The sequence below is a fragment of the Rhyacophila brunnea genome, unplaced genomic scaffold, assembly GCF_057557595.1.
Source record: "Rhyacophila brunnea isolate RB1 unplaced genomic scaffold, BYU_Rbru_1.0 scaffold_18, whole genome shotgun sequence".
NCBI lineage: Eukaryota > Metazoa > Arthropoda > Insecta > Trichoptera > Rhyacophilidae > Rhyacophila > Rhyacophila brunnea.
In genome coordinates, this window is record NW_028232837.1 from 37,591,049 (window position 1) to 37,611,078 (window position 20,030).

The following is a 20,030-nucleotide window of genomic DNA, read 5'->3' on the forward strand; positions in this document are numbered from 1 at the left end:
TATAAAATGATTAGTAGTTAAACATTTTTATAGAAATAGGTATTCAGAAAAATTAAAACGTGCTGTCAAAAATATAGGTAACCTATATTTTTATCATACAATTTATTGTGTTTGTTGACTTGAGTATGGTTGTTGCAGTATTTAGAATATTAAAAACTAGACTGGATTTAGTCATTTAATTGATTATAAACTCTAATAAGGTAGATAGGTCATAATTATAATAAACAGCATCCTAATTTATAGAAGGATATTTTTGTATTGAATTACATCTTTCAGTACATTGTTATTACATTGATTATTAATTTTAGTCAATATTGCAGGTAGTAGGCCAAAGTTTGTTTTATAATAAATTTGTGAATTATTTATCCACGCGTACAATAATTGCCCATCTACGTTATATAATATGAGGGTTGTTTCTTTGTTCACTGCATCATTGGTTTAACGAAATTATTTGTGTCATGTTTCATATTGACATGGAAAATTATTATTAAGCGATTCGATACATATCACTCAGTAACATTTTTTTTATAATATTGTTATAAGAGATATCATAACATAGTATGATGAATATACGAGTACTATGCAATTTTCTATTTCGTTGTAAAAAAGGTTTCGTATTTATAAGAAGTTTGTGCCAAAATTCTACAAATGATCATAATATAATGTCAGTTATGATAACATCTCTATTCATATATTATAAGTAGGTAATATTTATAATAGGAGACGTTATAAGCACTACGAGATATGCTTTATTCGATCTGTAGAACCGGATATTGCTTGTCACAATGAAAAAGGATAGAGACCATTGAAAGTTGGCAGGTAATGTACCGGACGGTTGCCGTTATCTCGCCAAAAGCTCCCTCCCTTAGCGCTGAAAGCTCGGCTACGTCACTTTACTCAGTGCCACTTGAAGCTTTACCGGGGATGGACGTTTAGCGAAACGTCAAAATGTATTTACTCTGTATATCGTTATATCCTACAGCGAAAGCACCGTGTTAAGTGTTGTCATATTGCTACTTAATTTGACAGATATCAATTTGCGATACGGTATATTATTTGAAAGCTTTTATATTAGATCAAAAAAAATATATGCGATCTAAAATAAAAAAAACTCACTATATGACATTTAAATAATGTATAAAATAAAATAAAAACAAATAAATGTTAAAAAATATTTATTAAAGAGTGACTTCTGATTTCTTAGTATGGAAGATTTCAAAGTAATGGTTAAATATAAATAATAACATTCATGTGAATTAGAAAAAAATGTTAATCATTTTGTAATATAAAAATATATATTAAGTGACAATGCATTGGAGGCAAGTAATTTTTGTGCCTTTATCAGTATGTGTGAATAAAAAGAATCAGTGATGTACGAGTATAGGAGTGTTTACATAATATTATTGACTTTTATATTTTCTATAAACGGTAAGTTTAATTATTTTTCAAACTAATACCAATTATATTTAAGTAATTTATGAATCATTATTATACTACCTTAGACGAATTTTATATTTTTATGTAAAGTCTGAATATTTTCAAGCTGAATGAATGTATTTATTGATTAAGAATACATTGTTTATATAATATTATTAAGAAACAATTTAGAGAAGATCATGTAGGTAGTAATATGCTTTTGTGATTTAAATAATAAGCTAAGACTGTATTAGACGTTACAAACAGTATTAGAGATTTAATCGAATTGGAATGTTTATTTACGATGTTTGTAATATATCTTTTATTATTAAAAAAATAGTTATAAGCCTTTTAATATCTGTTGGAGACATTCAAAACTACTGAAACTAAAAATTAAATACTTATATAATAAAATATAAATTAACTATATAAATTACAGGTACATCAACGGGTTTCATAATACAACCTGTGGAATTTGACGTACTATAATATTATATTCTTTGTTAAATATAATTATTTCAAGAATATGCTCCTTGTAAAGGCTCCTTCATTTGGTATGTATAAATATTAGAACTACATTTATATCGGACAACAAATGTCAGATATTGACGGTGGTAAATATGTTGAGATTGCTAACAGAATTAAACTGGCATATAGTGCATTTGGGTACCTGAATAGCATCTTCAAAAGTGACCACCCACTGTGTCTTAAGCGTAAAGTGTTCAACCAATGTATGCTACCAACGCTCATGTTTACGTGTGAACCATAGGTTTTTAATGTAAGGAAAATCAAAATAATTACGGGATAAAAAAAGAACTTTTTGTATACCACGTTTTTACATTTTCTGTTGAATCATATAAACTTGACAATTCTATGTATTAATAAATACTTTTTTTGTACTTGATAGACATACTGAATAAATATAGAATATTGAAATGACATTTTGACATTTCATATTGATTTCCATATTAACGCACGTATATATTAATAATTTAGTTGCTAGGACCCTCTTAGCAACCAATAATAGTGTTTTACTTTTTACGAATTTTTTCCGAAATAACTTTCCATACAACATAGAATTAACTGAAAATAAATTCAATTCTGCTTAAAAATGGCTAAAAGTATTAAAAGAATGCATATCATCATGTTCTGATATATTCTAAAAGTTTCAAATGTCTAGCTAGTCGGGAAGTTAATTAAAAATCGATTATTGCAAGATTTGTATTGGATAAACAAGAAAAAATTTGTACTGGACAAACAAGAATACGAGTTAATAAAAACGTGGTAAAATATGAGCAGCGCATGGAAAGGTGCATGTTGGGCATTACCCGTAAAGATAACAAAAGAAACTAATCGATAAAGAAGTAGACAAAAGTACACGATGCGATATTTATTTTGCTAAGCAGATGAAATAGCAATGTCTTGGTATGTCGCTCAGTGAGTTGACAACCGCTAGACGAATCCCGTCATACATTGGTACCCAAGGGGCACTAAACACTTACAGGAATGCCCTAAAACCCACTAGATAGACGAATTCGTACAGTTTGGTGAGTGTATGTAGCAGTAAAGAATTAGGGAACATGAAGAGTGGAGGTAGCTAAGGGAGATCTTCATCCCGCAGTAGATTGACCCAAGAAATAAAGTCAAATCTACCATATTATCAAAATACATTATTAAAAACAAATTATTAAAATATAATGATTGTTTAAGAATGCTATTACATTTACAACTATTTATTTTTTATTATGGCAATCATTGGAGGAGGAAGCATACATATATAGTCATTTACTTATATATACTATTCTACGCCACAAGGGAGCACTACATAAATACTAAGCGATAGTATGAAACCATATTATGATTAGTAATGTATATAAGTCAAGCATTTTTAATCTTTTCGTTTACAGTTATGTAAATAAAATAAGATAAACTATTTAGTTTGTTTATTAAACCTACATTATAAAAATAAATACTACTGACATAAAACTGTAAATAATATATAATATATATTTTAAAATCAATTCGTTTTCATTAATTATTTAGGTTCCTATTACGAGTATCGGATATTTCTTGTTGATAAATTATTTTTTTTTTACTTTGCATATTATTTTAAAAAATTACACCCATTTTTACGCCCGTTCAGATTTGCGATTATGGAGGAAATCTAATTTCTGCTGATGGGAATTCTCTGCATGCACCTGCTCCGTTTTCCTGAATCAGTATTTTTCATTTTAATAATCCTACTGATATTTAGAATTAAGCATTCGATGTTTCGAAATCTTATCTATTCAACATAATATTACCAACAAATTACAATTCCCCGAATTTAATAATTTATCTAAGAAATATATCATTTTAAGCGTACATTAAAATCCGATAACCTGTAAAATGTTATAAAAAAACCTAAATAATAATTAGATCTAGAATGAAAATCTAGTATCTTTATCAAATGAAGCATGTACTTTATCGTTTTTTTCCGATAATAATGTTCAAAAACCCTTTTACGTTTTGTAAATAGATTTTTGTTTTGATAATTTTGTCATATATGAATGTTTGTTATATTAAAAATGTCCTTGAGAAAAAACTAATGTATTGGTGTATTTATGAATTGAATTCATGTATTTATTTAAAGTGTAGCATATTATTATGAAAATACAAACGGAAGTCATTAAGAACGTATGAATGTGTTTAATCTTTAAATCTTGTTTGACAATTATTATCTATCTGATGTTCAATGTATAAAACATCATTTAAAAATAATGTATTTTTATATTATTTAGGGCATGGAAAAATATAATATAAATTGTAATCACTATAGATCTGGTTGAAAAATTATAAAATAGGTCACTAAAAAATAATAAGCTACTGAAATGCATGTACCTACATATAGTGTGTATTTTTTCGATCATATCCGATCCTAATAATATGATCATTATGGGCCTCCAGAGAGTGGAAGTTTGTATTAAAAGATTTTGTTTTTCGAAAAATATAGTATGTCAGCCACTTACTCAACATATTAGGTACATACTCTGACTCTGACTGAAAAAGAATATGTGTACTTACCAAATGCAGGATTCGAACCTGAGACCCACGACACTATATTAGGCCGACGCTTAAACTGCGTCTAATATATATTTTAACACAATAATAATATGTATATAAACACCAGAATCAAGAAAAGTAGGTATGAATAACATTTTAAAATTGTAAACAATATATTCCACAGGGTGACGACAGTTAGGTACCTTTTTGCGCTAGGAGTATTCCTAGAGTAACCTTTTAAGTGTGCATTTTTTATCTGGCTACGGTAATATTATTCATTGTTGTCAAGGTCGACAATGACAAATTTGATTTTCCCATTCATAGATAGAAAAAAAGATTCTTAGTTACATTACAAACACGCGCGTTAACATGATCTTACTTCCTGCTTCAATTATCATTTTTCAATTTTTGGCTACGGCCGTATGTTGTAGCTTAGCTACCGGGAAATGCCAATAGAAATGGCGTATTTCAAAAAAATACTACCTTATTCTTAGGTCAATAATTATTATAAAGTAAACATTATTCGTAGAATGCTTATCACATTTGAATGGTCAAGGACATATCTTATAATCAATATCTTTAGAATTATCTTTAAATGTGTTAATCTTGCCCATTTTTTGAATAATAAAATGCCCAATTCTTGACAAATTTGGGATCACAGAGATTATCAATATAATTTTTTATTGTAAATATTTCACTATAATAATGTCGACATAAATTTTACTGATAGTTTTTTATTGTTTTTAAAAATTAATAAATATAAAAAATCTTCCCACCACTTCATATGGACGTATTGAAATATGACTATACTCTAAAACATTAGAGCGAGAGGTTTAAAAGAATACTATTTTATGTAATAAAAATACTTTATGCAGTCATCAAATGTTTAAAATAAATGTAAAGGATAAAAAGAAGTCTTCAAAATTATATAAATAGATTATCTACAACGTTTAAGGAATGTCCAGGATCATGCTTTGAAAATAGCATAAAAGCTCAATTTTGACGTACGCTGAGCATGTAGGCCGTTAAGATAATTCATCTTAAATTAACTGACTTAGAGATAAAAATAACTATGCTTTACGGTAAGTTAAGGATTGAATTGAAAAGAATATTGTTTTTAGTTTTACGGTTTGTATACACGTCATATTGATTATATAAAATACTTTCAACATACAAATTATGAGTGAATTTTAATACATTAAATGTGTCATATATGTTGTCGTTAGACGTCTCTAGTAGAACCACAGTGTTACTGCACGCTATAAGTCAAACGCGTATTCATTGCCCTAATTAACATACTCGTACTTTCAGATTTGACGACTCACGCTGATCGTCGTGGGCAATCGCCAACGTTAAATACCGATTACACGCAACAATTCAATTATCAATTCCATCGCGTTGACGCTTGGTTCGATCGGTTTATAATATATCAACGTTTTTTACTACTATTACAAATATTATTAAACAAAAACATACCTATCTGTAATAATTCTGGTGGCTACACTAAATTAATAGTTTTCCCTTCTATTATTTTCTTTCTATTAAATGTTACTGCAAAATATAAAAACTATGGTAGTGAATTTGATTGCGTCACAAGGTGTTGACTATAGAAAGCGCGAAATATATTATGGTGCATGTCGCGGACTATCACGTGACGTCACAGTAAGCTGCCGCTACGCAAAAAAGTATGTACTGTCATTTTTATTGGTGTTTATCAGACTGATGCTCTTATCCCGTAGCATATTTTGAACATTGTCAGTTGGCAAAATCTGTCGAAATCACCAAAACAACAATGAGGTCACCTCACGTTGAACCACACTGCATCGACACCTGCGTGACATTTAGAAGGTTTTTATCATATTCTGGATGTCTACACATTTTCGAATCATGTCAAAATCACGTTTTTTGTTTTTAGTGGTTTGATACTATGTATTTTCTATAAGAATATTGTCTATTATCTATAGTTTGCAGGTTGTGTTCTGTTAGAAACTGTTAAAATTAATTGAATATAGCATGAATAATTAATAATAATTAAAAATACTAATGCATTGGAGTTTTCACTCTCTATAATTACATTTAGAGAGGTGATGATCGTTCAAAATATTCTGCAAATTGACGAAACCGTAGAATTAATTGGTCGCCATGACAAAATGACAGTGACGTGACATGCATCTCAATTTGATCACAACTTTAGTGTCTGTTAAAATAATAAACAAGTCAAATGGCATTAATTATTACAAAAGTTAACGGTAATCTACCAGTATTGGCAGGGAGTGCCGCATGAGACGATAGCCGAAAGATCAATACTTTAAAATTATTCTCTGAATCACACCAGTAACTATATTTTCCTCGCGGTTTAAGAAAATAATAAATAAAATGAGATCTCTAGATTGGGTGCGATTTGGCTGGATGGTTGGTTTGCCGACATTGAAATTAGGTGGAGATTGGCCCTGAATGAGTTTTGAATCCATGTGGACATATTCATATATTCTTTAAAGTGCTATTGAAACCAGTAGCCAAAGTGAGAGAGGTGCTCTTTTATGTGATAGTACGAACTGCGTATACTGCCACAACGATCGCGAGTGGCAGTAAAAAACAGAATATAAATGTGTATTTGACTTTTATATCTTCAATTGTTTTCTATAAAATATACATATTCCAATACATACTAAATTCAATAAGTACATAATTATATAGTAGTCAGATCTTTACCGTCCGACCTGGTCGCCACAAAGGCCAATTATAATGCTTTAAAAAATGCGGCGTCTTATTGCGGACGTGAAGATCTCTTCACATAATTTAGTATGTCCGTATTGTTTTAGCTTTGTTTTATTATGTAAATTTATTAGAATCGTTTTTTGCTAATTATTCTCCGTGATCCTCTCTCCGATGAGTAATTTTATTAGAAAGTCTCTGTAAACTCAGTCAAAACACACTTGAGTGCGTGGTGACCTTAGCCTTGGGCATCTGCTCCTGAGACATTTTCAGGCGTAAACAACTGGTGATGTTTCACATCCAAACGTAGGGCCTCATGATTCGCTCGATTAAGACCGAGTCAGGTGCGGAGCGGTTGGTTTGGAAGGGACTATTAAGTAATCAGATTATTTACAAAATAATGTACATTTTAAGTAGAATTAGTGCATATAATTTGCCATTTACTAACTATGATCCTCATATCTTTCAATGAAATAATTATCATATTATTATTATGATTATAATTCAATACGTCGTGATCTTAAAAAATAAATATGATGTCTATAATTCATTATTATTGTTTCATTTATATTTCAGTTGATATTTGCATATTATAATATTATACCACAGATAATTAATCAAATTAAAAATCTGTTTTAGTCATTGATTTTATTCGCATAATACTGTATGTATAAATAATTACCATGCATAAAATTAAGATATAGCTGGCAGATTAATCAACTGTTGTTGTCAGAATATTAAATAACGGACCAAATGACAGGCACAAATAAATTTTATGATTGCATTATTCATAAACTTTCCATCGATACAAGTTTGTTTTAAAATATCATTAGCAAATGTATTTTTTAACAAATCGTAGTTAAAAAGAGCGCCTGTTGGAAGAAGATAAATGATTATATCAAACGATAAAATTAACATACATAATTTTGAAAACACTTCTGAAAAAATATATTATAACCAATAGAAAAAAAATCTTTATATTATGCGTATAACTCATTTAATATTGTGGTCAATGTGCGTGGGTGCGGTACCCGAGAGATGCAGGTTCGATTCCTGCGGGTCGGTTTACTTTTTCCAAAAAGATTTTTTCTATTGGTTATATTTTCTCAGAATTTTTTTCAAAATTATGTATGTTCAATAATTGAATGGTACATTCTTGAATCTTGTGAATTATTTGTTGAATAAAAAAATTGTTAATTAAAATTTCAAGTTCAAGTAAGTTACAACAAAAAACCTTGGAGTGATTCATGACGTCGGTTAGTAATTTTGATTTAAAATACAAAAGCCGATCGCCAATAGTAGCTCAATTTCGAAAGTGCTTCAGTGAGTATTGAAAGCCATTAGTTAAAATTTGTTGTAATTAAGTATAACTCATTTAGCATTGTGGTCAATGTGCTTAGGCGCGATGCTCGAGAGATGCAGGGTTCGATTCCCTGCCGGGATGGCGTACTTTTTTCAAAAAGATTTTTTCTATTGTTTATAATATATTTTCTCAGAAAGTGTTTTCAAAATTATGTATGTTCAATGGTTATAGTGTACATTCTTGAATCTTGTGAATTATTCGTTGAATAAAAAAATAGTTAATTAAAATTTATTAGCAAGTTCAAGTAAGTTACAACAAAAAATCTTGGAGTGATCCATGACGTCGGTTAGTAATTTTGATTTAAAATACAAAAGCCGATCGCCAATAGTAGCTCAATTTAGAAAGCGTTTCAGTGAGTATTGAAAGCCAGTAGTTAAAATTTGTCGTAATTAAGTATGACTCCTTTAGCATTGTGGTCAATGTGCGTGGGCGCGATGCCAGAGAGATGCAGGCTCGATTTCTGCGGGGTATCTTACTTTTTTCATAAAGATTTTTTATATTGGTTATAATATTATATTTTCTCAGAAGTGTTTTCAAAATTATGTATGTTCAATAGTTAGAATTTTACAATCTTAAATCTTGTGAAGTATTCGTTGAATAAAAAAAATCGCTATTTAGATAAAATTAACAATATTCACTTATACAAGAATATTATAATGTATAGAATTTTGGTATATTAATGTATTTAAACAAAAAAAAATGAATTTATCATACCTTTCCACACTATAATAATTACATAATATTATTATTATATTGGTACAAAATAAATAGTAGCATTGCAAAATTGCAAACAAAAAAATCATAACATTTAAATATATCGCTAGTTATTTTCGTTAAATAAGTAATTATGCATGGAATAATAAATCAATCGTTGTATTTATTCTTTCGTTACCCGGACATAACTTTAAATACATTTTCTAAAATATTATGATCGTTTAAAATTTTTGCACAAATTCTTATTTCAGTAAGCCTTGATTTTTAAAGTGAATGTGATTATTTTTATAAAACCTATTAGAATTTTTATTTATAAATAAAATAATGTATAATCCCAGGTTGTATTCAATTTTATGGAAAGAATTTTTGATTTTTTTTTCATACCAAATGGTATAATTAGCTGGAATCTATAATATGGGACTAGTGTATAGATTTGTGGCTATTTCCTTGCGGTCTATTTGGAATGTTGGCGCGCTAAAAATATTTTACGAACCAATCGTTAAATGGTTAATCGTAAAATATCAAGCTTTCAGATCATTACTCAAGACTGTAACTAGGTAACTTCAATTTTTACATTGTTGGAAAAAAAATGTGCCGATCGGTTTTGATCTCTTTTCGCTTCAAGTATATTGTATATATCATGAAGCTATAAACCAATATTATTGGTATCTATCGAAGAATATTTGTTTGTAGTTTGTAGAATTTAGGGAGGATACATTATGAAGGTATTGATTTTTTTTCAAATCAATCTAATTTAAACGATTCCGGTTGATAATTTTTCTACTGATCGCTATTACAATCAAAGTTACTTAGTTATAGTATTGAGATGAAAAACATATTTTTAATATCAAACGAAAAAGTCTTTTGTCGGCATCTTAAAGCTTTACACCCCGTTTACACATGCATGGATTTACTGCTGACAATACGTATTATCCCGGCCATAACAACAAAATGCACGTGTAACAACGTTTTATTGTTTAAATTGCAAGATTGCATGCATGAATTAAAAAAAGTTTAGATGCTTCTGAATTTTCACGCAACAATTGGACCGTGCAATATCCTCGTCTGCGCAGTAGAACTATAGTAACGAACCTGCCGCTAAAAAAACAAACTACACCACGCAGAGACTAATTTTGAGGTTAACCGATTTTCAGGACCAGTCAAATAATACCATAAAATGATAACATCGCGTTACGCTTTCTCTTGAAGAATGATTGGCGAGACAGTCAGAACTTTTACGTGTAAACAGTTATTATTGCGATTGTTTTAATACGCACCATTTGCATTTGTAAATCCATCTACGTATGCAGGCACTATTAGGTTTAGATAATTTAAAAAGTAAAAACTTTAATCGTAGATATTCACTATTAATTATTTTAAACAAACAATATAAATATTATTCAATATACAATATAGTTGATAAAGTTTTGATACTGGTTTGGTCCACTTATTATTCTGCTATTTCACTCTAGTTTAATAACCTACTTTGTCGGGGTGCTCTCATTATAATCATAGACCTAAAAAAATTCCAATACTATAGTCTATAGTCTAAGCTAGTATACTAGGCAGTGGCGCACCCAGGGGAGGGGGGCAAGGGGCCTTGCCCCCCCCAAAAACATTGAAATTGAAAGCCAATAGATTAGACAAATAACAACACGGCAAAAAAATGATTTGAAATTCTCCAGCACCCCACCCCTTTCAACACAAAAATTTCGAAACACTTATGTCCGGTTTTTTTTAGAAACTCAATGAAAATTATCAGAATGATTTTAAACATTGACATTGAAAGCCAATAAACTATACCTTTGGGCTTAGACAAATAAAAACACGGCAAAAAAATGATTTGTAATAATTCTCCAGCACCCTTTTTAGAAAAATTTCTTAGAATTTAATTTCTAACACAAAAATTTCGAAACACTTATGTCAGGTTTTTTTAGAAACCCAATACCTAAGGGAACTATCAAAGTCCACCCGAATTCCGGAGTGGTGTAGGTCATGGCTTGGGAGGGCTGACAGGGCTCTAGCCTGGGGGCCCGGGCTGTGGGGCCCCCGGCGTTTCGGGTTGACCAGATAAGTGAGATAAACACCCATCATAAATTAGCTTTAGTAGTAAAAAAGTCGCCTGCGGCGCTATTACACTTCATGGGCATGAACATTTCTAATTATTTATATAATTGTGCAATATATTTTTTGATTATTACGTATCGATACTCGACAGCTCCATTATTAAAGTGGATGTATTAAAAATCGCCAATAATTCACTGTATAAGTACCCTTAATTTGAACTAAAACACAATTTGAAAAACGTTATTGCAGTGTTTCACACTACATTTAATCTTAGCGGTAGGTAGAGGGTCCGCCAAATATCCTAGCCTGAGGGCCCGTTTCAGGATATGGGGACCATGGTATAGGTACACCGAGTGCAATAGACAAAAAACAGATAGACGAGAAATTAAGCTGTGAAAAAGAAAAAGAGCCTATGGGACTAATTTACATTCTCCTCCTTGCCCCCCCCCCAATATTCAATCCTGGGTGCGCCACTGATACTAAGACTCATTGTTAATGTGGAGAAAACCAAACGTATGATTGTATCAAGAGGGCCAGACAGGACGCAAAACAGTGCTTTTAAGAAGGTCAATAATTTTGTATATCTAGGTTTCAATATTAACAATCAGAGTAGGTATAATATAATCTAAATTTAAAAAAATATTTGTGCTAGGTATCAAATGTCGCTTCGATCTCATGAAGGTGCTACATTTCAAGGCATAGTATTGATAATTGAAATACATTGTGTACACTAATAAGACTAGTTGTCATGTATGTTATGGATACCTGGTACATGATTAAAATCATGGAAACAGTGTTGGGCACCTTTGACCGGAGAGAGCTGGGTAATATCTTCGGAAACATCAATGGTCCAGCGACGGTCCAGTTGGGATGGAGTTGAATATACAATTAATTACAAGATGTATGCTATGTGTGTTGTATAGTCCATAAAATTGGGCCACATTAAATGACTGGATCATGTACATATTATTGACGAGTCATGCATGACAAAGAAACTGACACTTGGGAAGCCGGAACGTAAACGATTACCTAATTGAAATTGTACAGGGTGAATGGATAGTGTCGAGTTGGATTTAAAGAACATTCCTAAATTTGAGGGAAGCGGCTAGACAGACCTAGATGGAGGTAGATGAAGACCAATATATTATGATTGTAGATTCAGGAAGAAAGAAAGCTTTCACAATTATGTTAGTTGAAAGGAAAGATCTTCTCAATTCAATTCAGTGGATCAAATGATTCGATTGTCCTAATTTGTTTTTACAAGCGAAAATTCTCTACTTTCACAAAGTTTCCGTCATTTTGTGGTAACCTCTCACATCAAAATTTAACTTTAATCAATTAAATCAAAATAAGTAATTGTAATTAAATTGTAATACAGATGTAGTGACTAATTTGATTAAAAGTAATTTTAACATTTTTAGTTTATTCCACATATACAAAATACAACATAACATAAATATATTAATATTACAATCCTCGATATAGTGTTCTGTAATATAGGTATATTGATTTTTGATAAATAATATTACATCTTTATTGCTAATAAAATACTGCTTTTTTCATTTTCATATAAATGTTTTCAAGAAGTTTTTCATGTAATATTACTTAATATAAAAATATATTAAATTAATTTATCCATCTAGTATTATCAAGTTCAGGCAAAGTTTAATGGTTTGTATTGAGCCTAATTTCCCGTACTATTCGATACATATAGAAATACCCTTCCAATGCGGAAAACCTTTTGCCATGAATTCCTTTTCAATGCTTAATGAAATGAGAAAATTTTCTGTGCTCGAAGAAATATTTCATAACACAAAAGAAATAATAAATTAGGGTTAACGTTAACTTTAAGATGACCTAAATAAATATTTCTGAAAAAAATAATTTTTATTGTGTTAATATAATTTATTTCTTTAAACATTTTTCAATATAATAATAATACAAACTAAGGTCATTCTAAGGAGATTTATGCCTTCAATAGATCTCATCGCACATGGACATTGAGGACAATGAAAGGGTGGATGATCTGGCAAAGGAAGCTGGCCATTTAAGGGTACCATATCAGTGGATACCAGAAAACCTAGACTGGAATGAGGCTATAAAGAAAATGGACCAAAGTGTGTGGATAGATTTTCACCATAGGGTATCATTAGAAAAGGGAAAATGGAGTAGGTCTATTCTACCATCACCACGAGAGGTGCCCTGGTTTGTAGAGTGATCTTTGACGAGGAATGAGCTTAAGTTAATACTGAGGCTAAGAACAGGGCACACAATGAGCAAAAGATTTTATGTCCTCATGGGAAGAAGCGAATCGCAACTCTGCGATGAATGTCATGTTTTAGAGGACATTGTACATATAGCACTACAATGCCCTAAATATAAACTTCACAGAGTACAGCTGCGAATTGCGGATATCTATGAGAATATCGATGAATTGAAGGGTGTCCTGGCGGTGGGTAAGACGGAAGAGCTAGGCAAAATTGTAAAGTTATTTAACAGAATAGGTGTGAAGACCTGATCGACGGATCCCCTTGTAGAAGAAAATAGGCAATATGACAGCAAGTCGCAGTCAAAGCCTCGGTAAAATCACAAAAAAGGTCATTCTATAAAAAAAAACAATATTTTTGTCTACGATTTTATGGAAATAAAACTACCTACTTCATATTTCATATTTTGTAAATACTGATGAAATACGCAAAAACACGGCCTCATCTTATCTTATCACTGTTACTACACATAAAATCTATTTTAATATTGATTAAACTTATTTTTATTTTGTTTTTTTATACATATCAATTCAACTAGCAAATATAATAATATTATCTAAGAAACTTTTGACTTTCTATTTTTATATTTTCCGTACAGTTATGTAGTTTTCTTTAATAACATAATAACATTAAGAAAACTAATATAGTTATAGAAAAACTTCTTCATCTTCTTCTTCGGCCATATCCGCCCGTTAGTTGGAGCATATTATGTATACTACGCGGCGCCTCCAAGACTTAGAAAAACTTAGAACACAGTAATTATAGAAAACTAGGTGGAAAGCCCATCTAAAATAAATAAATATAAATAATAAAAAAATTACACCAATAACAAAATCGATCGATATTAATGGAACTTGTACAGCTTGTAGAAAAAATATATAGGACATTAAATTTAGAAATCTTTGTCATTTTGGTCGCCATATTATTATTTAATCGACTTCTAGTAATATCGAATTATTGTTCAGAACAATAAAATACACACCTTAATTGAAAATCGCTCAAATTAGCCAATAATAATTTAAAAATATTTAAATGTTGACTACGATCTTGTTTAATCATCCTTAATTTCAATTAAGAACTACGCAGAAAGCCCATGCACATTTCTGTTTTCAAATTTTATCTAATGTAAAATTATCTGCGTAAGCGTTGATCAGAAATTAAAGATCTTGGCATATTGTTTGACTCACGTTTATCAATTCATTCGTACACCACTTCTACAGCATTGCGTGCGAGAAAGCTTCTAGGATTCGTCATTAGACAAGCCAATCCATTCAAGAATCCAAATGTTTTATGTACACTCTAGGTGCTGTTAGTATCGAGTATTCCTAAGTATGAGTCCATTATCTGGAGTCCTTATGAGGTTTTGCTTTTTTTATTTTATTTATTTTCTATAACATTACTTTTGGTTTGTTTTTTTCTCTAACTTGTTTTTTCTCTAGTCGATTTACCTGTACTTTGTTAGTAACATGTAGTAATAATTTGTTATGTGCTTAATGTGTCTTTTTTAAATAAATAAATATTTGATATTACGTTTTATTTTATTGTTAGTAAAATTATATATGAGTACCTACTTTTCAAAGAATTAAACGATTATGTAGTAATTCAAGATAATATTGTTTTTAAATATTTATAATGGTCATCCCGTACTTTGAAATCATTCATATTTGATACATTGTTTAATTACAATATAGGAAAACCATTACATATTATATAGAGATATATCATATTATACATGACCATTAAATTAGAATATACCTGCAGTCGAAAAAACAATTAACCACCATAATGATATTGTTTTGCATTGGCTAAAATTGCAAACTAAATGATAACAATATACCTTTTATATTAAAAAAATATATTTTATAATTACTTAGAAGCAAAATCCAAGTACTAAAACAGTGCAAATCAAACATAGTTTTAATATATATTATATAATATAGTATTATGGTGTGAAATTGCTACAATTACATAATTTTATTGTTGGTAATCTAATAATTTTTTTTATGAGCTTAATCATAAATTGAGAGTGACATCTAACGGACAATTATCAAATCATTATCCACGCGAATATCAGAAAATTACCATTATTTTCACACGTTGTCACACAACAACCAGAAATCTATTGAACACTGATTTCTGGTTTTTTGATACAAAATTGTATTTTTTTGTTACGCGTACCAATATTGTACGCGTATTTACTTATTTACACGTCATGCTTTTGAAATGTCATTAATTTCGTACTTCTTGTTCCGTGTGTAGTAGTTATGGCATAAATATGTTGTTATAAATACCAATTTTAGTCTCATCCGTATCACTGTCCAGGTGTATATTTCTTTTTGTTCGTTACATATTGTTTACCTCGACATCAAATGCCAAACAAATGGTCCACAATAGAATTTATTTTTGTGAATTGCAAAAATATTCTTCTGTCGCTATGACGTGTCAATGAGAAACGACAACCTCATGGTGTAATATAAAATTCGAAATGAAAATAACGGGAATCGACCGTGAGCAGAAAATAACTGAGACGCGATATGGAAAATAATATCCTACGAATCAACCAGAATTCATTTTGTTACTTGGGATTAAATTTGTTCTAGTCACAATTTTATTATTTAATTGTTTTTCTATTCGATACTGAAAAGCTTTAGGAATATCAGATACTTATTATTATATAAAATTTATTTCGAACACTCGAACATTTCCATTTTTTCTATTAAACAAAAAAATATTTGCAAATGCAATGACGTCATAATTGAATTACCTGTAACTTCCGATGCCAACTATATTATATTACATTAGTAATTTGATTTAAATCGCAAAGTTGGTAGCCTTTTCCGAAGTAAGGATTGTGAAACACTTCATATTATTTAGTTATAAGCAATAATAATGTGTATTATTTTACATAAACAGATCGATAGCTTATTTGAAAACACCTCAGATATAATATTATACTCACTAGAAAAAATTATAATTGAAAAAAATACGATGCTCGACCGGATTTGAATTCGTATAACCACTGGTATCGCGCCAACTGTGCATTAAGTAATTATGCTTCTATCTAATTACGACAATTTAAACTAGTAGGTCATACATGAAATGCTTATCAAATTGCGTTATTATTGACTATCGGTGCTCGAGCATCATATTTTTTTCAAATATAATTATTTATAGTGGGTATATTATATCCGAGGTGTTTTCAAGTTATGTATGTTCAATATATTATGGAATGTAACATTCTCAAAATCTTATGAATTATCCGTTGAATAATAGAATGGTTTATTAAATTTGTTAGCACGTTCAAGTAGACATTATATCTGAAATATTTGGCGAAAGCCGGGCGTCGGTTAGTAATTGAGGTAATTAATATTCCTTGATTTAATACACAATACACAAAAACCGATAGTTAATAATAACGCAATTTGAATTCGGATAGTGAAAAGTGTGAGCCATAACCCCACTCTTGAGGTTAATGACTCCACCAAACTATATCCACCCCGCACCGCATCCGGTCTTAATCGGGCGTAACACGGGATCCTACATTTCGTTCCGAAGAATTTTTTGATGACCAGGAATGTGTCAGGATCACCATTTCGACTTAATTTTTTATTTAAATATTTTATATTATTTTTTGCAGAGATGTGGTGCCTCCGTGTGAGCGAGCTCCGCATCTTGCCAGTGGCGGTGGAGCGCGGAGGCAGTGTGACGCTGCAGTGCCTCTACGAACTGCAGGGCGCGCCCCTCTACACTGTCAAGTGGTACAGGGGCCGCCACGAATTCTACAGATACTCGCCAGCTGATCATCCCATAACGAGGATATTTCCTTTTACTGGAATCAATGTAGATGTAAGTGATTAAATTAACAACTAATATTAATTGACTAATTGAAGTATGTCCTAAGTATTTTAACCATACCAAGATCGATAATATTCATAAAACAAAATTAAACACTTAAGGACGAGGGTTGTACCTATAGAGGCACCTAGCGGAAAAATACAAAGCTTGCAATTTGGGATATTTTTTTGATAATTAATAATACTTTGGTCATACCTAGAAAACGCCCCTATTTACTATTGCCTACCATAATCTCACACTACTTTCTGCTTTAATGGTGTTGTCTCCCCTTCTACGTCATAGTCAGATCACTACGGTGAAGTTATTTTGACCTTCAATTAGTTTGATAATTAGGATTGAATTTGACAGTGTCCCTAGATAGTATTGATAATGAATGCATAGCGTTTAATTTTTTTTGAGTAGGTAGATAATAAGAGGGTCGCCGAGCCTACTTCAAATTTAACATAAACCCTTTTTGATATAAGAAAAGTTTTTTTTTTGAAGTTGTACAAACCAGAGGAAAATTTAATACTTCAACAAAGTTATGATAGCATGAAATTAATATAAAATTAGGCCTCATGATACTTTTATTAAAAAAAAACATTCTTTCCCTTGTTCAAGTCCGTTACATAAACCTTCAGAATAGTGTTCTCATTATTTTAACGAGATCGTGTTTGAATGTCTCTTGGAAATTTTCTTCCGACAGGTAATTTATAATTCAAAAGGAAATAAATGAAAGAATCTTTTACTTGAAAACAATTAGAAGCTTGACATTTTCATTCCCGGGCTTTGTTTTACACAAATAGCCAATTTAGTAAATTTAACTTGTAAGCTTTTGTACTGAGAAATAATAAATGAATGCTTTGCTAATCAAGAAATTAATCGACTATTGATCCCTCGGGCATTTCATTTAAAAAATACCAATAAAATTGTTATAAAATATATTATTTTTGTATTTTTCATAATTAAGACAAGTAAATTATCCAGATACACAATAATAGATAAGTGTCTTCTATTTCAAATAACAAAATAACCAAACGAAAATCAAAACGCATAACCTACGCAATAGCGAGCTTAGAAATGTGAAAACCTAACCTAACCTAACCTAACGTATTCACAGATTTTGAGACCGACCAAGATAAAAAAAAAATATACACCATGAATTACAACTAAGTACATAATATTATCATTATCTACGTGCATAAGAACAAAGTAAAAATCCATTAACATAGTATGTAAGTATTCATTATTGTATATCTCTCCTACACTCACAATATCCTTTAAATAAAAATAATAATTATTATCAAAGATCACATTGATTACACATACTATTATTTATTAGTAGTAGATGTACGTATATTTAGATATATTATGGAGATGTGTAATGTTAGTTGCAGGTAAACCTTTTAGTAATATTCTATACTTACCATTTTTTTAAACACTTTCGAAGCGCCTTCTTAAATCTTTTCACGAATCGACTGCATTATTTGTCATAAAGAAAATTTTCATTGCATATTATATGTATATATATATATTCTGTTTCCTTTCAAGGTTAGATAATTATTCTTTAGATAATATTAAAGGAGAGCATAATGCTACCAGAACCATCAAATGGCAGAATAATAATTGGCGTAGTCACAAAACTGAAGATTGATTCAACATAAATAAAAAAATATTAATAAATTAAACTACATTTCAATGTAAAAACTGATGAAATTATAATGTAGGTTTTACTTTAAATTGAAAGTTTATCTTTGAATTCAAAAAAGTTTCCTTTTTTTCAATTTATATATACTTACTTAATATTATAATTATTATAACTTTATATTGTAAATTTGTAGTAAAATGTATTAAATTGTATCTTTCGCATTTTGTCGCTAGATACCTTCAATAAATCAACAACAGCATTGCATTTTGCCTTGATGTCAAATACCTCCTATATTTCGTTATATTAGCATACATTTGAAAATTTTACATTTTTAACAAGGAATGGTTTTAAGTTATCCACTCAATAATTATTTTAAAATAAATCTAAAATAATTATTACTCAAATCCAAGATTAACCAACACGGTGGGACCGTAGAGTTTAGTTACTTCATGCACATTTTTTTATTGTCACTTTCATGCTGGAGCAACCATATAGATTTTTAGTACTATATTTTGATTTTATTACAAAATTTTCAAGAAATTTTTGGCACAAAAGAAGTGTTGCCACTCCAGCAGAATTATGAGGTACAACTAAATAATTACACACGGAAGAGTAAATAATGCGAACATCCTATTTCAATAAATTAATAATAGATATCTCTGTGATTGATTTTTTCAATGAATCAAAAAAAAATGATATTTACTTTGAAAAGGATTTTTTCAAGACCAAATAAAAAAAGTCGTAAAAATATTCAGATATCATTTACGAATATATTATAATATATTATTATTATACCCACTCGAATACTTTGAGTAGCTTATTACTAAAATTTCAATTTAAATACTGTTACAACAGTTTGTGAAAAATGTTAATCATTTAAAATTAATATTTTAGTAAGTATGGTTTATTTTTTAGAAATTTAATCATTGGCTACTATGTAACTTTGGCTGGTAGAGTTTGTGTT

At 29.9% G+C, this 20,030-nt stretch overlaps 1 protein-coding gene across 1 annotated transcript in view; it reads left to right on the forward strand.

The window, feature by feature from the left end:
- Nucleotides 1-956: 956 nt before the first annotated feature.
- LOC147073488 (uncharacterized) overlaps nt 957-20,030 on the forward strand; it is a 58,470-nt gene continuing 39,396 nt past the window's right edge. Inside the window, exons 1-2 of the mRNA XM_085945123.1 lie at nt 957-1,428; nt 17,222-17,430. Of these exons, the coding sequence (XP_085801249.1) occupies nt 1,371-1,428; nt 17,222-17,430 (267 nt within the window). The 5' untranslated portion in view covers nt 957-1,370. The remainder of the gene's footprint in view (nt 1,429-17,221; nt 17,431-20,030) is intronic.